Source organism: Miscanthus floridulus, chromosome 18, assembly GCF_019320115.1.
Source record: "Miscanthus floridulus cultivar M001 chromosome 18, ASM1932011v1, whole genome shotgun sequence".
NCBI lineage: Eukaryota > Viridiplantae > Streptophyta > Magnoliopsida > Poales > Poaceae > Miscanthus > Miscanthus floridulus.
In genome coordinates, this window is record NC_089597.1 from 129,953,794 (window position 1) to 129,972,181 (window position 18,388).

At 47.8% G+C, this 18,388-nt stretch overlaps 4 protein-coding genes across 4 annotated transcripts; 1 reads left to right on the plus strand and 3 right to left on the minus strand.

Moving 5' to 3' along the window:
* Positions 1-787: 787 nt before the first annotated feature.
* On the plus strand, positions 788-3,148 carry LOC136521604 (aspartyl protease family protein 1-like; the record flags this gene model as incomplete). The annotated part of the gene is made up of 6 exons (XM_066515352.1): positions 788-1,068; positions 1,145-1,892; positions 1,998-2,083; positions 2,204-2,379; positions 2,467-2,538; positions 2,626-3,148. Coding segments are annotated over 6 exons (1,593 nt in total), but the record flags the coding sequence as incomplete, so codon positions are not given.
* Positions 3,149-3,552: 404 nt separating this feature from the next.
* LOC136524086 (putative laccase-9) lies at positions 3,553-6,130 on the minus strand. The gene is made up of 5 exons (XM_066517561.1): positions 5,996-6,130; positions 5,368-5,519; positions 5,017-5,276; positions 3,764-4,900; positions 3,553-3,683 (listed from the first exon to the last, which is right to left on the minus strand). The coding sequence occupies exons 1-5, from the start codon at positions 6,128-6,130 to the stop codon at positions 3,553-3,555; spliced, it is 1,815 nt and encodes a 604-aa protein (XP_066373658.1).
* A 1,025-nt stretch (positions 6,131-7,155) lies between these two features.
* On the minus strand, positions 7,156-7,914 carry LOC136524669 (exocyst complex component EXO70A3-like). Its single transcript, XM_066517946.1, has one exon. It carries the CDS (start codon positions 7,912-7,914, stop codon positions 7,156-7,158), a length of 759 nt encoding a protein of 252 aa, XP_066374043.1.
* Positions 7,915-10,949: 3,035 nt separating this feature from the next.
* Positions 10,950-12,509, minus strand: LOC136524670 (exocyst complex component EXO70C1-like). Its single transcript, XM_066517947.1, has one exon. It carries the CDS (start codon positions 12,507-12,509, stop codon positions 10,950-10,952), a length of 1,560 nt encoding a protein of 519 aa, XP_066374044.1.
* Positions 12,510-18,388: the final 5,879 nt, after the last annotated feature.

Genomic DNA, 18,388 nt, shown 5'->3' on the forward strand with positions numbered 1-18,388 from the left:
CAATTGTATGATATTTAGGAACTTGATTTCTGTTGTTTAGCGCCATTTGAAGGCTGAGTAACCTTTTTAGGAGCGAACGGGCCTCTAACCTAGTGGTTGGAGCTCCTCGGTAGCACCCCAGACCATTCAAATCCCAAATTTTTGGGTTAGATTAAAAAAAAACACACAAAAAAAATATGTAGGGTGCTCTCCTTTTAACAGTTTTTTTTTAAAAAAAAAGTGACTTTCGAGTGATCATGGCAAGTCGCAAAATCGAAACTGTTTCACATTACCAAACGGGGCCCCAACTTTCCATAGACACGCCAAAGCAATGGTAAAATCAAGCACTCTTTATTGGAAGAAGAAGAAAAAGGAAAGAAGAGCATATATGGCGGAAAATTACATAAAAACAAGGACCTAACCATAAATGATCCTGCCATTAAACGGTGACTAATTAATCACCAGATTACTACAGTCCTAGAAATGACGGAGTCCTACGCGGAAACGACCGACCTTCCGTTTCCGCACGACATGTCCACGTCCACCCTCTTCCACACGGCGGCCACGCCACGCCGACTCCGTCCTGAGTTTCTCACTCCGCGCTCCGGACCGTTGACGCCGGCAACATCGAGCACCGGAGACTTGGACTTGTGCCCGCCGGTCCTCTTCCTCCCATCCCCTCCCGCCATCTAAACATGTCGGCCTCGGTAGGCTCCATAAACCACCACCCCGGACCACCTTTCTTGCCGCCCCTGCACGCCTCCCCGTGCAGCCGGCCAGCCGTGCTCCACGTCATGGCTCAGGATAACTCGAACCACCCATCGTCACAGCGTTCCTTGTCGCCGCCGGGGACGCGTCCAGCGTCGGGTTCGACCTCCACCACCGCTTCTCCCCGGTGGTCCGGCAGTGGGCGGAGGCCCGGGGCCACCCCTTCGCTGCGCAGGAGTGGCCAGCCCGAGGCTCGCCGGAGTACTACTCCGCACTGTCCCGCCAAGATCGCGCCCACCTCGCCCGCCGCGCCCTCGCAGGCGGCGCCGACGGGCTGCTCACCTTCGCCGCCGGCAACGACACCGTACAATACATCGGATCGTGCGTACCTCTCGTGGATTTTCCCCCCAAAGCAAAACGAAACAAAAGCTTGAACCGATCCGTTTTGCAATTGCAGGCTGTACTACGCGGTGGTGGAGCTGGGCACGCCGAACGCGACGTTCCTGGTGGCGCTGGACACCGGCAGCAACCTCTTCTGGGTGCCGTGCGACTGCAAGCAGTGCGCGTCCATCGCCAACGTCACCGGGCAGGCCGCGACGCGGCTCCGCCCCTACAGCCCGCGGGGGTCGTCGACGAGCAAGCAGGTGACGTGCGACAACGCGCTGTGCGACCGTCCCAACGCCTGCTCCGCCGCGACCAACGGCAGCTGCCCGTACGTGGTCCGGTACGTGTCCGCCAATACCTCCACCTCCGGGGTGCTGGTGCAGGACGTGCTCCACCTCACCCGGGAGCGCCCGGGCGCCGCCGCCGCCGCCGGGGAGGCCCTGCAGGCGCCCGTCGTGTTCGGGTGCGGGCAGGTGCAGACGGGCGATTTCCTGGACGGCGTCGCCTTCGACGGCCTGATGGGGCTCGGCAGGGACAAGGTGTCCGTGCCCAGCGTGCTCGCCGCCAGCGGCCTCGTCGCGTCCGACAGCTTCTCCATGTGCTTCGGCGACGACGGCGTCGGCCGCATCAACTTCGGCGACGCCGGCAGCCGTGGCCAGGGCGAGACGCCCTTCACCGGCCGGAGCAAAGTGTACAACGTGAGCTTCACGTCCATCAACGTCGAGACCAGGTCGGTGGCGGCGGAGTTCGCCGCCGTCATAGACTCCGGCACATCCTACACGTACCTCAGCGACCCGGAGTACACGGAGCTCGCCACCAACGTGAGTCCCTTCCCTTTCCCTCTGTGCACGCTCATCGAATGAATGTGATCGATTTCTTTTCTCAAGTTTCTCATGTGTCTGCTTCGAGTGCGTGCGTGCATGCAGTTCAACTCGCTGGTCCGCGAGAGGAGAGCCAATTTCAGCAGCGGCTCTGCAGACCCTTTTCCCTTTGAGTACTGCTACAGAGTCAGGTAGTAAACAACAGGATCTCCAATTTCTGCTGTTCCACTTTCTAGAAACAAAGTCTCTATTAGTGATTGTTTTGCATCTTCTTCTCAATCTCATCTGCCATGGTTGTGATCGAGCTGCAGCCCTAACCAGACAGAGGTGCTGATCCCGGACGTGAGCCTGACGGCCAAGGGCGGAGCCCTGTTCCCGGTCACCCGGCCGATCATCATCTTCTTCAACACGGCCACCCGCCGTGCCGTCGGTTACTGCCTGGCGATCGTGAAGAATGACCTCGGCATCAACCTCAACATCATCGGCCGTAAGCCAAGCCCCCCCGCGTTCGCCATCGTTTCTTCTTGCTTTGCTTGGGTGGACTTGACTGACAGTGAACTTCATGCGCGTGCAGAGAACTTCATGACCGGGCTCAAAGTCGTCTTCGACCGGGAGAGGTCCGTCCTGGGCTGGGAGAAGTTCGACTGTAAGATCGCGCACCTCTGACCTCTCTCTCATGTCACGACGAATTCTTGCACCAACTGACACCAAGCTCCTCTCGTGCCGCTTGCAGGCTACAAGAACGCGAGGGCGGCGGACGCGCCGGACGGGAGCCCGAGCCCGGCCCCGGCGGCGGGGCCGACCAAGATCACGCCACGGCAGAACGACGGCAGCGGCAACGGGTACCCCGGTGCCGCGCCGCTGCCGAGGTCGGTCGGCTCGCGCAACGCCGCCGCCGGCGCCGGCGCGCTGGGAGTGGCAGGCCTCTACCTGCTGCTGCTGCTGGCCGCAGCGCTTGTCTGACACCACCGGTGACTGAATTGTTATTGTGTACAGTACAGACATAGATACTGCTCCGTTTCGGTTCAGAGTTCAGATGCATAGAAGATCATTCATTGTAGGTTTATGGGGTAGGATAAAATTTTTCTGATCGATGTGGATGAGATGATATTACTCGGTGGTGGGTGACTGATGAAAGTCAATTATGAATTCTGAATTTCTGATACGTATTATGAACATGCCAATAAAAGTACAGTTTGTATCTTCATTTCTGATACGTATTATGAACATGCCAATAAAAGTACAGTTTGTATCTTCTTGCGATGTTTTAAGTTCCAACAATGCCAAGACAAAAATGTGCAGTAGTGCAGGCAATCAGACATTGTGCCCGTTGTGATCTAAAGTCACTTTAGATGTTTAACATGCTAGTACCATTTGTGGTTTTCTGCAAAATGAGCGAGTGTAGGCCAGGATAGAGGAGAAAGAAGGTTGAAGCTAACAATTTGCATTTCTTTGCTCGGTTTTGTTTTTCTTCTGAACCCAAAACTAAACCTGGGTTTTATCTCTGAAACTAAATTTCTTTTTGATTGAAAGAATATGAGTTTTTTTTTTCTTGAAAATGCAACAGACAACTCTACTTGATCTTGTTGCCAACAATGTCATAAAAAGAAACAGTCATGAGACCAAACATTGTCAGTCATGCCCTGTTCGTTTCATCAGCTCAACACTGAGGCATGTTCCAAGGAGGCCGCATCATCTTGGCATCAGGAGCCTTGCCATCTTTCACGATGAACACAGTGTCCATTCCCCACACCATGTGGCGATCAAAGTGGCAATGCACGAACCACACCCCTGAATTGAACAAGCACAAGTCACTCCCACAATAATCACTCTGTAAAAATCCATGGCCGGCGGCCAGGTCGCTCACTCACCGGGGTTGTTCGCGCGGAACCGTATGGCGGCCCAGCCAGCTTTGGGCACGGCGACCGTGTTCTGCAGCGGCGGGTCGGCGAGGTTGTATCCGGCGGGGTCCCTCCGCTCGTCGAAGTTGCCGAGCCCGCTCCCCACGACGTAGAAGCTGAACCCGTGCAGGTGCATGGGGTGACTCGTCATGCCGAGCACGGCCGTGTCCTGGAACACCACCTCGACGGCGGCGCCGTACTCCAGCACCTTGACCCTGGTGCCCCGCTCCGTGGCCGCGCCTACGAGCCCGGACGCCCGGACGCCGGGGTCAGTGAAGTTGAACGCGGACGGCGGGTGGTCGGGGAAGTCGGCCTCGTACACGCCGCGCGCGGAGCGAAAGCGGCGGTAGTAATAGGCGCGGAGGACGTCGGCGGCGGACGGGTTCACGAAGCTGGCGTTGTTCAGGCTGGCCGCGAGGCGGGCGCCGCCGGGGCCGCTGCAGGTCGTGTTCGCCGCGCAGGGGAGCAGGTTCACGGCCATCGTCACCACCAGGCGCTCGTCCACGCGCGCCGGCACGTCCACCGGGTGCTCCTCGCTCGCCAGGGACCGGAGCCTCGTCGTGTACGCCGCCGCCGCCCCGATGTCGTTCACGGCCGGCAGGGTGGCAACGGGGAAGACGGGCGGTCGTCGTCTTGGCGTGCCCCGGCGCCGCAGTGTCCGTGTGTACTCCAGGACGGCCGTGGAGGTGCTGTTGTTGAAAGGGACGGTGGTGTCGGACGCGAACGTCCTCGCCGCCATGTAGTACCGGCACCGGCCTCCGGCGCCGCGGTCGTCGGCGTCCAGGAGCGCGTCCACGGTCTGCCCCGGCGCCACCATCACGTGGTCGGTGGCGAACGGCTTCGTGTAGCGCGCGTCCGTGGCCACCACCGTCAGGCGGTGTCCCGCGACGGCGAAGAACATATGGTTGGTGAGCCCCGCGTTGATCAGCCGGAGCAGGTACGTCTTGCCGCGCTCCACGGCGACGACGGTGGTGCCGCGCGAGGAACACGGGAACAGGTCGCCCGGCTCGCCGTTGATGGTGTTGGCGTCCGACGGCATGACGTCGCGCCCGGTTCGCTTGGTCTCCTCGAGCAGGTCGTTCACGTCGTCGTCCCGCCACCACTCGCCTGCATGTAAACTCGCGAGTGCGTCGGCCGGCGGCATTCCGTGCACCGTGTACAGAGGAACCGAACGAACGAGATCAATCGTGACCCGGTCGGTCTCCGACGAGGTAAGTACGTACCAAGGATGATCGGCGGCAACTCCTCGACGCGCGGCTTCTTCTGGAACTGGAAGGGGAAGGTGGTGCCGCGGCTGGGGCGGATGACGATGGCGCCTTGCACGGTGGCGCGGTCGAAGCCGGTGTGCGCGTGCCACCACAGCGTGCCCTCCTCCTGGGAGAGGATGACCCGGTAGGCGAAGGAGGCGCCGGGCTGGATGGGGCACTGCGTGATGTACTCCGGCCCGTCGGACCACGGGTTCCGCGGCTGGTCCACGCCGTGCCTGCACGCGCATAACAGCATCAGCATCAGCGCTTGCATGAACGCCGACGACGCCATGAACGATTCTCGGCTGGCTGATTATCTGTACGTACCAGTGGATGGTGATGTTCCTGTCGCCATGGTTGCGGACGTTCACGACGACGACGTCGCCCTTGCGGGCGCGGATGGTCGGGCCGGGGAACTGGCCGTTCACGGTGAGGATGCTCTTCTGCCGGCACAGCCTGGTGACGCTAACCCTCTTTACCTGCCAACCAAAACAGAGTAACCACGCGATCATGCTAGCAAGAGGCAGCTGGTAGTACATCTCTCTAGAACAAGAAACCATTTGTTTCCAGGTATGATTTGCATTTCCTTCTTCATGATGAAATCCAGAGAAAGATAGGAAGAAGAGAATTACAACGACACCAAAGTCATGAACAAGAACAACACACCCTTGTTTTGGAGAACAAAAGAGGAGACATTTTTTGAACATCAACATGGTCACAAAATACAAGTTTGACTGCTAATTCAAAGCTACAACTAAGATCACTACCCACCAACAAACCATGAAGAAGGATATCTTGTAACAATATCTACTACTACTACTATTTTTTCAAAGAAAACAAAAAGGAAACCATGAAATTTGACACATCATATGGAGGACTGAAAGGTCAATGAAATTTGACACCAACAGAAATATATACAGGAACGTCGTAGATTGGATGAAATACTAGTGCTTACGAGGAAATGGTAGCGATGAACCGTGGAGGCCTGCGCGGCAGGGCAAACAGCTGCAACTCCAAAGGCCAAGAACACAGCCAATTGCAGGAGCCGGAGCAGCACTGCTGCTGCAGGTGTGTCAGCAACAGCACCCATGGCCAGGGGTCACCGGCTTTAGCTTTGGTGATCGACGGGAAAGAAACGGGAGTATTTCCAACAGTGATTTTCCTTTTATTAATGTATGAAATTAAGTATGAAACAATGAATCCGATCGAGCAGATTTGGGAAGAACTTAATTGGACATTTTTTTTGCTATACTTGGAAGAAAGTTTAAAGAAAATTTGACAGGGGTATATTAATTAATTAGAGAAATCATCTTGTTCAGACTTTGTTGCATGCGTGTATCAAATTAATTAGTGCGCATATATGCATCCGAAAAATCCAGCGATTAATGATTCCCCCTTTTTTTAATAGAGAAATAGAGAATACCTCTGCCTTTTAGAAAGCAAGTGAGAACAGAGTTGCAGCATGGATTTAGACAAGAATTAATGCTTGTGATAAGTCTAGACAAAATTATGATAGGTTCCCAAGAAAAAAATTTATCCTCCATTTCCTACTGCAGTAACATAATAATGATAGGTTCCCAAGGATGGTGAGGAAAATGGTGCCTATCTGCTCCTGGCTCATGCTGAGGATCTGCCGGGCATTGGGATTATTACTGGGAGCCTGTATCGATTGAGGAGCACATGTTTTGTACGGTGCGTACAAACGTCAGAAAAGGATTCGTACAAACAAAATACATTTACACCCAAACAAAAAAAAAAGATTCGAATCACATTCTAGCCAATTCAATTCATTTCGAAATCTGAACTAGAACCAAATTGCTGGAAAAAGGACCATTCCAAACCAGGGCATCCAAACGGGTAGAGAAACTAACCACCCACACATAAATATCAATGGTGCCGGTACAACTCTTGGCTGTTCCATATTTATGTCAAATATGAGGCAGCGAGGGAGTGAGAAATAAAGATACAAGTTGCCAGATGAAGTCTTATCACAATGTTTCAGATTTTCGACAGCTTCAAGTCATTTGAAGCTACTATAACATTTCATCCTAAAGCCAGCACAAATGGAAATATGTATATCGTTGACTATGTCTTCTGTCTTCCACTCTCTATTAATCATCCTTCGAATAGCTCTTGCAGCATCGCTTCCAACTCCTGGGGACTGATTTTTGGGTGGGTAACTTTGTTATCCTCTATGTATTCTATATAGCCTGGAATGATTTTGTCCGTGATAACTTCGCGCAGCCTTCTCCTGAGCTCAGGATCTGGGACCTTCCACTCCTTTTGGCTGGTGTAGATTTTCGGAAATTCGGACTCAAACTTGTACAGCGAGGAACTGTTTTTCCCCAAGCAATGAGACGTAGGATTCAACAAGCATGTAAGTAGCAGTGCCCGTGATACTTGTAGATATGTCTTCATATAGCCCTTGATTTTGTGACTGATGTCGTCAGCCAGCAACACGATGGGTTCTGGGAGATAATAGCGGGAATGAAATCTCTGTTGGATGTGGTATGAGTTGTTGAGCAAGAATAAGAATCTGAGACCTTGATCTGGAAATGGTTCTGATATGTTGGCAATCTTTTCTTGTAGAAAAGACACCATCTCCATGATCATGCTGTCCAAAGGTGGTTCAATTTCAATATGAGGCACATACTTAGCACGTATAACGGCATCCACTGACGGGTAATTAGACAACAGGAACCTGATGTATGTCATTACGGACCGAGTGATCTTGTGAATGTCTGATGATCCTTGTGGATTTAGAGAACTCGACGAGTCATCACCAACCCCCGTCAACATCACCCTAATCTTCTCCATTGTGCTCCTTATCGCCTTGCCCACCTTGCTCTTATATGCTGAGAGGAGGATGGCCATGTCGTTATCTATCCTTTGTGCTTCCACGGAGGTTGGCGAATCAAACATCGTTAGGATCTTGTCGGAGGCTTCAGACAGAGCATCGTGTACAGCCAGCTGGTTATAGAGCTTAGCATATTGTGGCAGCATAATCGGATCCATAGAAAGAAATTCTCCTATCCTACCTGGATCCCAAGCAACTACATCTACACCGTCAACAAAAGTAAGGATTTTCAATAAGGTTTCTTGGATAAACAATACCAAATGGTATTGATACGGAATACATCTCTCACTCACATGTTCTTCTTCATAAAAAAGAAAAACACTGTGCAGTAGGTCCAGAGATCCACGGTCTGGATCTGGAAAGAGCGGCCTCATGGAGCAGATGGTTTGCGTGATTTGGTCGAGAGCCCGGATCCAGCTCCGTGCACGACGATGGAGTTCCTCCCCTGCAGATGTACCACCGTTGAGGCTAAGAACCCAGCCGACGCCCAGCTCCGTGAACCACCTCTCCACGACTTTGATGCAGTGAAGAATTCCTGGACCAGGCTTCTAATGTGTTCCATTTCTTTCTTTTTTTCATAAGGCATTCTATTGGGCTCCTCCTCCGATTCTTCCCAGCTGTCGCCGTCGTAGTCGTCGACGCTGTTGCCTTTGTGTTCCTCATGGATCCCCAAGGAGTCAAAGTGCATGGCCACCTCTATAGAGGGAGTGGAGAAGCGAGAGCCGCTGGATGCGTAGGCAGTTGAGAGTCTAGAGGCTATGGTACCTGAAGAGCTGCTAACGTTGGATCCAACAGTCTCCTAGCGGTAGCTCCAATAAAGTCGTAATTTTCGCTGGGGCTTATAAGCCGTACTTTTTCGGTCAACGAATAGTATTTTTCTCTCACAGCAAATCAGCTAACAGTACTTTTAACCATTGCTTATTAGCCAAGCGAACACGGCAAAGACCCGCGGCCACCATTCTGTCCCTACATGCCAGCGCCGCAGCAACTAGCGAGATCTCTAAGTTGATTTGCGCGTTCTGGGCAAGAACAGACGAGTGAAGAGGGGACGGAATATCTTGTTGCAGGTCAAGAAAGCGGAGGTTTTCCTAGCACGCTTTGGCTGCTATTCCCGGGGATTTTTGCAAGACGCGTTATGGTTGTACGGTTGTACTACTTGGTAGGAACGTTACTCTGATATAGGAAGTTGCTGAGAAACTCCAATTAACTATATTGGTTATCCTTATCCATGGATTGGACCACTCGATTTAGCACAATTAATCTAATAATCTCTACACACCCATCATTATGTTATCCACAACGAGCAATATGATAATGTGCTGGTCGGTAGACGATTTACCAACAAGATTTGGCTACTACTCCCTTCCAAATTATAAGATATTTTAGATTTTTTTTATATATAACCTTTTCTTTGCACTTTTTTTTTTGAAAGATCCGGTTACCGGACATTATATTAATATAAGCAAGATAAAGAGTTGTAATCTTACATGCGTGAGAGGCGCTATCTCATACAGCAGACCGCCATATGAGATACCCAGAATAATCAATGCTAATTACTCACAGAATTTGGAGCAATCCTTAGGTAACTAAGTACCCTTACCCCAGAAACCCAATCAGAACATCCATCCTTAATCCTTGTGAACACCGCCTGCTCCAGGCTCCTAATACCATTGAAAACTCTAGCGTTTCTCTCCTTCCAGATGTGCCATAAAGTCAGGATAGCTATTGAGTGTGCCACCTTGGTGCCCCCCGGTAGTCATCGCTATGAACCACTCCTCCATATCGCTCTGCTCGGTCCAACAAGAAGGACGAAGGTTTACCCTCCCCCGCTCATGATACCCCGTCGTGTGTCCAACGCTTTCCCATCATCTAATCTACTACTGCGCCATGTCGGGCACCAATTCTATGACCTCCGGCATGACCAATTCCTCTACCTGACCTCCGAAGCTAATTTTTGGGACCTGGACGTTGCGTGTGTCCGTATGCATGGAGGAGACAGTGAATGTAGCCACTTTACTGCAGTGCCAGAACGACTATTACAACGGCACAATGGAGTAATGAAAGTATGAAACAATGAATCCGATCGAGCAGATTTGGGAAGTGTTTAATTGGAGATTTTTTTGCGACACTTGGAAGAAAGCTTAGAGAAAATCTGATAGGGGTATGTTAATTAATTAGAGCAATCACCCTAGTTTAGACTTTGCTGCCTGTATCAATTTAATTAGTGTCCAGCCATTAATGATTCCCTCTTTTTTTTGTGGAAAAGAGAATACCTCCGCTTTTCAAAAGAAAGTGAAAACAGAGTTGCAACATGAATTTAGAAAAAATGAATGCTTGTGATAAATCTAGCGTGCACATTATATATCATACGAAGGTTCAGCGAGCCCCCTAGGTTGAGACGTTGAGTTGGCTAGCGCAAGGTTATTAGTGTTGAATTGTAAGCTAATTCCCTATATTCGCCTATGAGCTTAAGCTTTTTAGTTAAAATTTTATTTAACCAAGTTTTTAAGTAGAACTAATAGGTGTAATCGTAACTCAATGTGCAGTGGCAGACAAGCCAACGCAGGGATTCGATCAAGGAAATTTTTTTCCATCCTTTCCTACTGCAATAACATAATAACGATGGTTACGGTGATGAAACCTGCAGCTGCAGTGCCTATATATTTGCTCCTGGCTCCTGCAGAGGATCTGCCGGGCATTAGCATTACTGGGGTCTGGGAGCCCCTGTTGATTGAGGAGCAAATGTTTTGTCCAGCATGGCGTCAAAATGGCAGGACTTGATTGAGAAGCGTTTTTTAGTTGCACACGAATTCGTTTTAGATAAATTGACAACCGCAGATAAATATCAGTGGTGCTAGTAAACCTGCAAGGGAAAAGGTACATACAACTCTCGGCTGTTCCAAGTATATGAGGCAGCGAGGGAGTATGAGGAAGATACAAGTTGCCAGATGAAGTCTAGCTTATTACAATGCTTCAGTTTTTCAACTAAAGCCAACACAAATGGAAATCTACATATGGTGGCTTTTGTTGTGTGTTGCACTCTCTATATTCATCATCCTTCGAATAGCTCTTGCAGCATCGCTTTCAGCTCCTGGGGACTGAATTTTGGGTTGGTAACTTTGTTATCCTCTATGTATTCTGTATAGCCTGGGATGATTTTGTCCGTGATAACTTCGCGCAGCCTTCTCCTGAGCTCAGGATCTGAGACCTTCCAGTGCTTTTGGGTGGTGTACATTTTCTGAAATTCGGACTCGAACTTGGATAGCGGGGAGTAGTTTTTCCCCAAGCAAAGAGGCGTAGTATTGAACAAGCATGACAACAACGGTGCCCATGATACTTGTAGATATCTCTCCATATAGTCCTCGATTTGGTCATTTAGATCGACAGGTAGCCAGGGTCGTTGGAGACGGTAGGAAGATTGGGAGTTCAAGAGGAAGTATGAATTGTTGAGCAAGAATAAGAATCTGAGACCTTGATCTGGAAATGATTCTGATATGTTGGCAAGCTTTTCTCGTAGACAAGACACCATCTCTATGATCATGTTATCCAAAGGTAGTACATTTTCAATATGAGATACACACTTCCCACTTATAGCTGCATCCACTGACGAGTAATTAAACCATAGGAACCTGATATATGTCATTACAGACCGAGTGGCCTTGTGAATGTCTGATGATCCTTGTGGATTTAGAGAAGTTGACGAGGTATCGCCATCCTCTAGCAACTTGGTTCTAATCTTCTCCATTATGCTCCTTATCGCCTCACCCAACTTGCTCTTATATGCCGACAGAAGGATGGCCATTTCATTCTCTATCCTTTGTACTTCCACAGATGTTGGCGAATTAAACATCATTAGTATCTTGTCTGAGGATTCAGACAGAGCGTCGTACACATCCAGCAAGTTAATGAGCTTACTGTATGGTTGCAGCATAACCAAATCCATTGAAAGAAATTCTTCTGTCGTGTAGGGATCCCAAGCAACTACAGCGTCAACAAAAGCCAACATTTTCAACATGGTTTCTTGGATGAACCGCGCCAAATGGTATTGATTTGGAACAGATTTCCCTTGTTCCTCACAAATACCGGGCAGGCCCACGGAGCCACAATCCGGAAAGTGCGGCCTCATGAAACAGATGGTTTGCGCGATTTGGTCGAGAGCCCGGATCCAGGTCCATGCATAATCACGATCGAGTTCCTCTTCCTCCCACGCAGATGCACCATCGTCGTGGCTGAGAACCCAGCCGAGGCCCAGCTCCTTGAGCCATCTCTCCACTACTGCACTCATGTCACCGAGTTTGGTGCTGCAATTCGCCGACGGCGCACTGAATAATTCCTGGACCAGGATTCTAATGCGGTCCATGCGCTCCTCCCCCGTTTCTTCCTCAGCTTCTTCCCAGTCATCTACGTTGTGGCCGTTGACGTCCCCGTGGATCCTCAAGGAGTCAAAGTGCATGGCCGCCTCCATTGAGAAACTGGAGGGGCGAGAGCCGCTAGATGCGTAGCCAGGAGAGAGTCTCGAGACTATGGTACCTGAGGAGCTGCTAACCTTGGATCCAACAGTCTCCTGGAGGTAGCTCCAAGAAGACCCGAGGCCACCATTCCAACCCTCCATGCCGGCGCCGCAGCAACTAGCGAGATCGATCTGCAGAGAACCAGAGACCAACAACCTCCCGATCGAGGTTGTGTATCTTGTAAGTTGATTTGCGCTTTCTGGGCAAGAACTGGGAAAATCTGGACTTTGTGCAGGGCAGGCAACACAGAATCTCAGTATATATAGTTTTTTTTTTTTGAAACTATCATTATATAGTATTGATAAGGTGGAGGTTTTCCTAACACGCTTTACCTGCCATTCCCGTTATTACGGCCGTTGGATTTGATGGGAAGTTGCTGGGAAACTCCAGTTAACTACACTACACTAAACAAGTGGTTATTCATTGGCCTCACTCGATTTAATATAATTAATTAATCCAATCATGCCTGGACCCGCATCATGTGTGTTAACCACCACATGTAGTATAATAAGAGCATCTTTCCAAAACCCACTTCCAATCCAGATTATTTTGGCAAGATTGAAAAAAATTACTCCCTCCATCTCAAATTATAAGACATTCCAACTTCCTTCGATAGTCGAAGCATCTAAGTTTTGAAAAAAAAAATTGGAATGATTTATAATTATGTCACATGTTGAACAAATGATAAGTCTTAAATGATTCTTCAGCGACGCCTTCAGGAAGAAGGTGACGCCCAAGAGTAGTCCTGTGGACGCCATCGCCACTGGCCTTACAACCTGTAAGGCAGGACTTCCACCCAGAATCTGGCGTCGTCGGCGGGATGCATGTGGCCCATCAATGATGTCTCCAAGAAGGTATGTGGCGCCCAAGGTATCACCGTCGTCCGCCCGATCAAAATTAGACTGCGCTTTCGCCCACAACACCACACATTCAAAAGCATTTCCAACGGTGGCCACCGCCCCGATGAAGAGGCCGGAACCGGCGCAGGCGCAACATCTACCCCCAACGAAGCGAGGCAGAGGTAGGGATGAAAACGGTACGGAAATATCCCGTACCGAACCGCATCGTTTTCTACATTTAATCCGATCGAATTCGTATATTCGGACAAATTCGAATTCAGTTCGAAATTCGGAACACAAAATTTGAAATTGGAACGAAAACAGTTTAATCATTTTTCCTGACCGTTTTCTACTTTTCTGCTTTCAATTCAGAATATCCCGAATTCAAAATTCGGTTTCGAAATTTGGTTTAAACCAAATTTGGCCCATTAGAAGTCCAGCCTTAGAAAAATTGTATCTTTTTCATACGATCTTGGATGAAGATAAGTTTTATATGAAAATTGTAGCTCTCGACGAGATCTACAACTTTCTATTTTTTTCATTTGAGGTCTTTAAGATGTTAAAAAAAATAAACAAAGTTTCAATGATATATTAATCGCGTGCAAGCGCTTGTTGCCTTAGAAAAATTATATCCTCCTTATATGTGTTGAATGGAGATATTTTTAATAAAGTTGTAGGATTTATTAATTGTTATTTTCACTTGTTAATTGTTATGCACTTGGTCTCATGGGTCGATATTTCATATTAATTTTTCGTATAGCGGCCATATTCGGGCCTTGTTTAGATCACCTCCAAATTCCAAGTTTTTTCACTCTCTCTCCATCACATCAATTTTTAGCCGCTTGCATGGAGTATTAAATGTAGGTAAACAAAATAACTAATTGCACAGTTTAGTTGAAAATCACGAGATGAATCTTTTGAGCTTAGTTGGTCCACGATTGGATAATATTTACCAAATAAGACGAAAACGCTACTATTCATCGGGTTGCAATTTTTTACAATCTAAACATGGCCTTGATATAATTCCACTTAAATTAGTTCGTTTTTGAAATTCTTAATATTCCTCGTGACGACGACGACGAGCATCACCGGGAACTCCCAATACTCCTGCTCCTCCTCCGCCCAACAAGAAATACGTTTGCAGATACTACCATAAAAGGACGATGCTTCTTCCAGGACAACCCTGACGACGCGACGCAAACAACTACGGGCGCATGTGACGACGTGTTATTCAGCAGCGATTTCTCTGCTCCGACCGGACAAGATAAGGTGATGAACAGGACGGCCTTGCCCAAGGTCATGCAGGTCAAAAACTTTGGGCGACGCGGAGGAACCAAATGGACGCGTCTTGTGAACGAAAACACTACGCACAAGGGGAACATCATTTCTCAACTCTAGCTCAGCTGTTGCGTGTTTGCATAATTGCGTTGCCTAATTCTTAAAATAAATTTTGCTAATTCAAAACTACAACTAAGATCATTACCCACCAACAAACCATGAAGGATATCTTGTAACAATAACTACTGCGACTACTACTACTTGTACTACGACTATTTTTTTTACAAGAAAACAAAAACAAAACCATGGATGGATTGAGGAGCACTGAACAGAGCAGATGGAGAGCTGAAAGGGCAATGAAATTTAACACCAACAGAACAGAAATATATACAGGAACATCGTGGATGAACTAGTGCTTATGAGGAAATGGTAGTTGATGAACCGTGGAGGCCTGCGCGGCAGGGCAAACTGCTGCAACTCCAAAGGCCAAGAGCACACAGCCAGCTGCAGGAGCCGGAGCAGCACTGCTGCTGCAGGTGTGTCAGCAACAGCACCCATTGGTGACCGACGGGAACGAAATGGGAGTCAACAGAATGAGTTTCTTTTCCTTTTATTCATGTATGAAATTACGTACGAGACAATGAATCCGGTCGAGCAGATTTGGGAAGTGTTTATTTGGAGTTTTTGCTATACTTGGAAGATAGCTAGGGCTAATTTGGAAGCAGGGGAGAGCAACCACCCTCGTTTAGACTTTGTTGCGTGTATCAAAATAATGAGTCTGTCTAGCCAACAACTATCATCCTGTTCGGCTGGAGCTGAAATGATTGTATACGATCATGGATTATTACTGCTGGCTGGTTTGGTGTGAGAGAAAAATACTGTTCTAGCTGAAAATTTACGATCGTTTACGACCAAACGAACAGGCTGTGTGTTTCAACAAAAGGTAGCACATGGTTGTTTGCTAGCTACAAAACACACAATTTGTAACAGAGGAAAAACCATGTGTTTTAGCACAAGCTAGCACATGGTTGTTGGTTGCTTACATAACACATGATTTTCAAGAGAGAAGAAACCATGTGTTTTAGCACAAGGTAGCACACGTTTTTAAGGAATCTCCACTTAGAGGAAATCTGTTATAATTTTTGTGCAACCAAAGTTGGCCCATTAACTAAAATGACAAAATGGCTCATTTAACAGCAGCAGCCCATAAGAGAAGCCCAAAACCATAAATACATAGGAATATAACTAAAATTATAAATTGACCAATTTAACAGCAGCAACCCATAATAAAAGTCCAAAACCATGAATACATAGGAATATAAAGACTCGGGAGAGAAGCAAAGCAAAAACAGATCTGCTGCGTGGGGAAAGCCTCTGCTCTGCTCAAGCAGAGCAGGGGAAAGGGGGAGACATCAGATTGCAAAGAAGAACAGAAAATTTCAAGAAGGAGAACTACAAGACTGATCCATACCTCATCAACAAAGGTCAATAAACACACGTACAAGCTTATTGACAAAATAATAACACTGCCACTGAAAAAGAAACTCTGCCACAAATCAAAATTAACTCAGAGCACCCAACTATTTCAGACGCTGCTAGATTTTGCAATCTTATATGCAAATTAAGTTAATGCATTATATCGATGAAATTACTACGAAACAAAATATTTACTCACACATAATGAGATGCTCTCGGTGAAAAAATGCACAATGATTATGATCTACAAAAATTATAAAACAAGAACATGAAAATTGCATGTTTCAAATAGTGCAAATACTACATGTTGTTAATGTAATTATACTGTATATGTATATAAATACCGAATCCAGCTCATGAATGTGGAGCCTGCTCATAGTGCAATTAAACAGCACAGAATGTGTACATAAAAAGAATAACAAACTAGGAGATAGCAACATATATGAGAGAACAATTTAAATACCTCGTACTGCCAGATGCCAAAGGTTCACATAATGAGATAATACAATTTTCAGAAGCACAAAAGATGTAGAAAGAACCTTAACATGAGCCTCCAGTTGCAGCCGTATTTGGATAACATCCTAGTTTCTCAACTAAGTACTTGCACACCTTAACTCGATCACCATTTTCTATGTCCAGGTTCCTTATGATACCTTACACACAATGACACAAACAAGTTACCACATTAAGGAAGCAGATACCCAACACATGACCGCGCAATCATCAAGAAAAACTAGCAATTACACCCACTGGCATATCCTATTAGCACACTACTACAACCATTCTTGCATGTGAGTAAGCTGCCACAAGCACATGTAGCTATTGGAGATCACACTGCTACACTATTGTAGAGAAATTATCATGAGCAAATATCATGCACACAAAACAGAAAAACTTCTACATAAAATAATAAGGAGGAGTTTAGCTTCCGGGGTCTGTATTATATTGATATGCAAGGACAAGGATAAAAATGAGATGTGTGTTGGCATAAATCAAAATTAACAAAGTTCATGAAGTGTTAGCACAAATCACAAGAGACAATTTTTTTTCCTATGAAAGGACAAGGACATAAACTTGGCTTGGGCAAGCACAAACCACAATAAACAAAGGAAAAGGTGAGCTAGCACACGACCCTTGAAGTTACGGTTACCCGACAAAACAGCAGCAGCAGCAACATCTGTTCAAAAGAGGTAAGCGATAAGCCAATCATACAAAAAAATCTAAAATTTATTATAGCTAAATAGTCAATCATCGTAGAATTAACTTACAATTTTCTATAATGGCAGCTGATACAGATTTATGGTAGCTGATACAGATTCATCGAGATCACCAGAGTTTCCAATGCAAGTGGTGTAACACCCCGGTGTTATGCCAGCATTTAGGCACTGCAAATCATGCATATTATGCATCATCAAGCATCCTAATCATACATGCCTAATCATGTAAATAATAACTGAAACCCTGCTTCAAAATATATGAAACATGCTCGCGAAACATGAATGTTGCATACACTTGTTTGGAGTTGTTTTTGCCCAAGTTATGCTTGCTAGGTTAGTAAAACAAGTTTGGCTATGATTGTAAATCATCTAGAATTATTTAGCGTAATTTTTGGAGCAAAGTTTGTATTCAAATTATTGCCAAATTTTGCTTTAAAAATAATTCTCTAAAATTAGGGTTTTGAGTTAAAATTGACTTTAATTTTATAATTCAAAATCGAGCAAGAATTGGACTTTGGTCATAAAAGCAAAGTTGTAGTGGATTAAATTCTAAGCAACTTTTATTTTTGGGCCATTTTCAAAAGAAGTCATTTTCTTGCTCAAAAGGGTATTTGAAAACTGCTATTTGAAATTTCCTTGAAAATAGAAAATTGAAAAATGCTTTTCTCCTTTCGCGGACCGTCGCCTCCTTTCTCAGCCCACGGCCGAAGCCGGCCTGGCCTGCCAGCGCGACCGCCGTTCGGCGACCATGTGCCGGCGATGCCCGCCGCACGGCAGCCACGGCCTGCCACGCCCTCCACGCGCGCGCCTTCTTCTGCCCGACCACGCTGCCTCCTCCTCCTTCCTCCTCCCGCTCTCTCAGACGCAGCGCCAGCAGCTCCCGCGCGCGCCACGAGCTTGCCACCGACGCCGCCGCTGCCCCGTCGACGGCATACCCCTCCCACACCTCCATTCCTCGATTCCCGCCGCCTGAAGCTCCGCCTAGCCTCCCTGTCTCGCTTGCGCTCGCTTGCGGCCGCTGTCGTCGAGGTAAGGACCGAGCTTGGCCGCCTCCTTCCTCTCCGGCGAGCGCGCTGCCGTGGCCATGTGGTTCGTCACGCCACTGAGCCACCTCCACCCTCCCAGCCGGTGCGGCTCGGCGTGGTGTGCACGCTGGCACCACCCACGCCA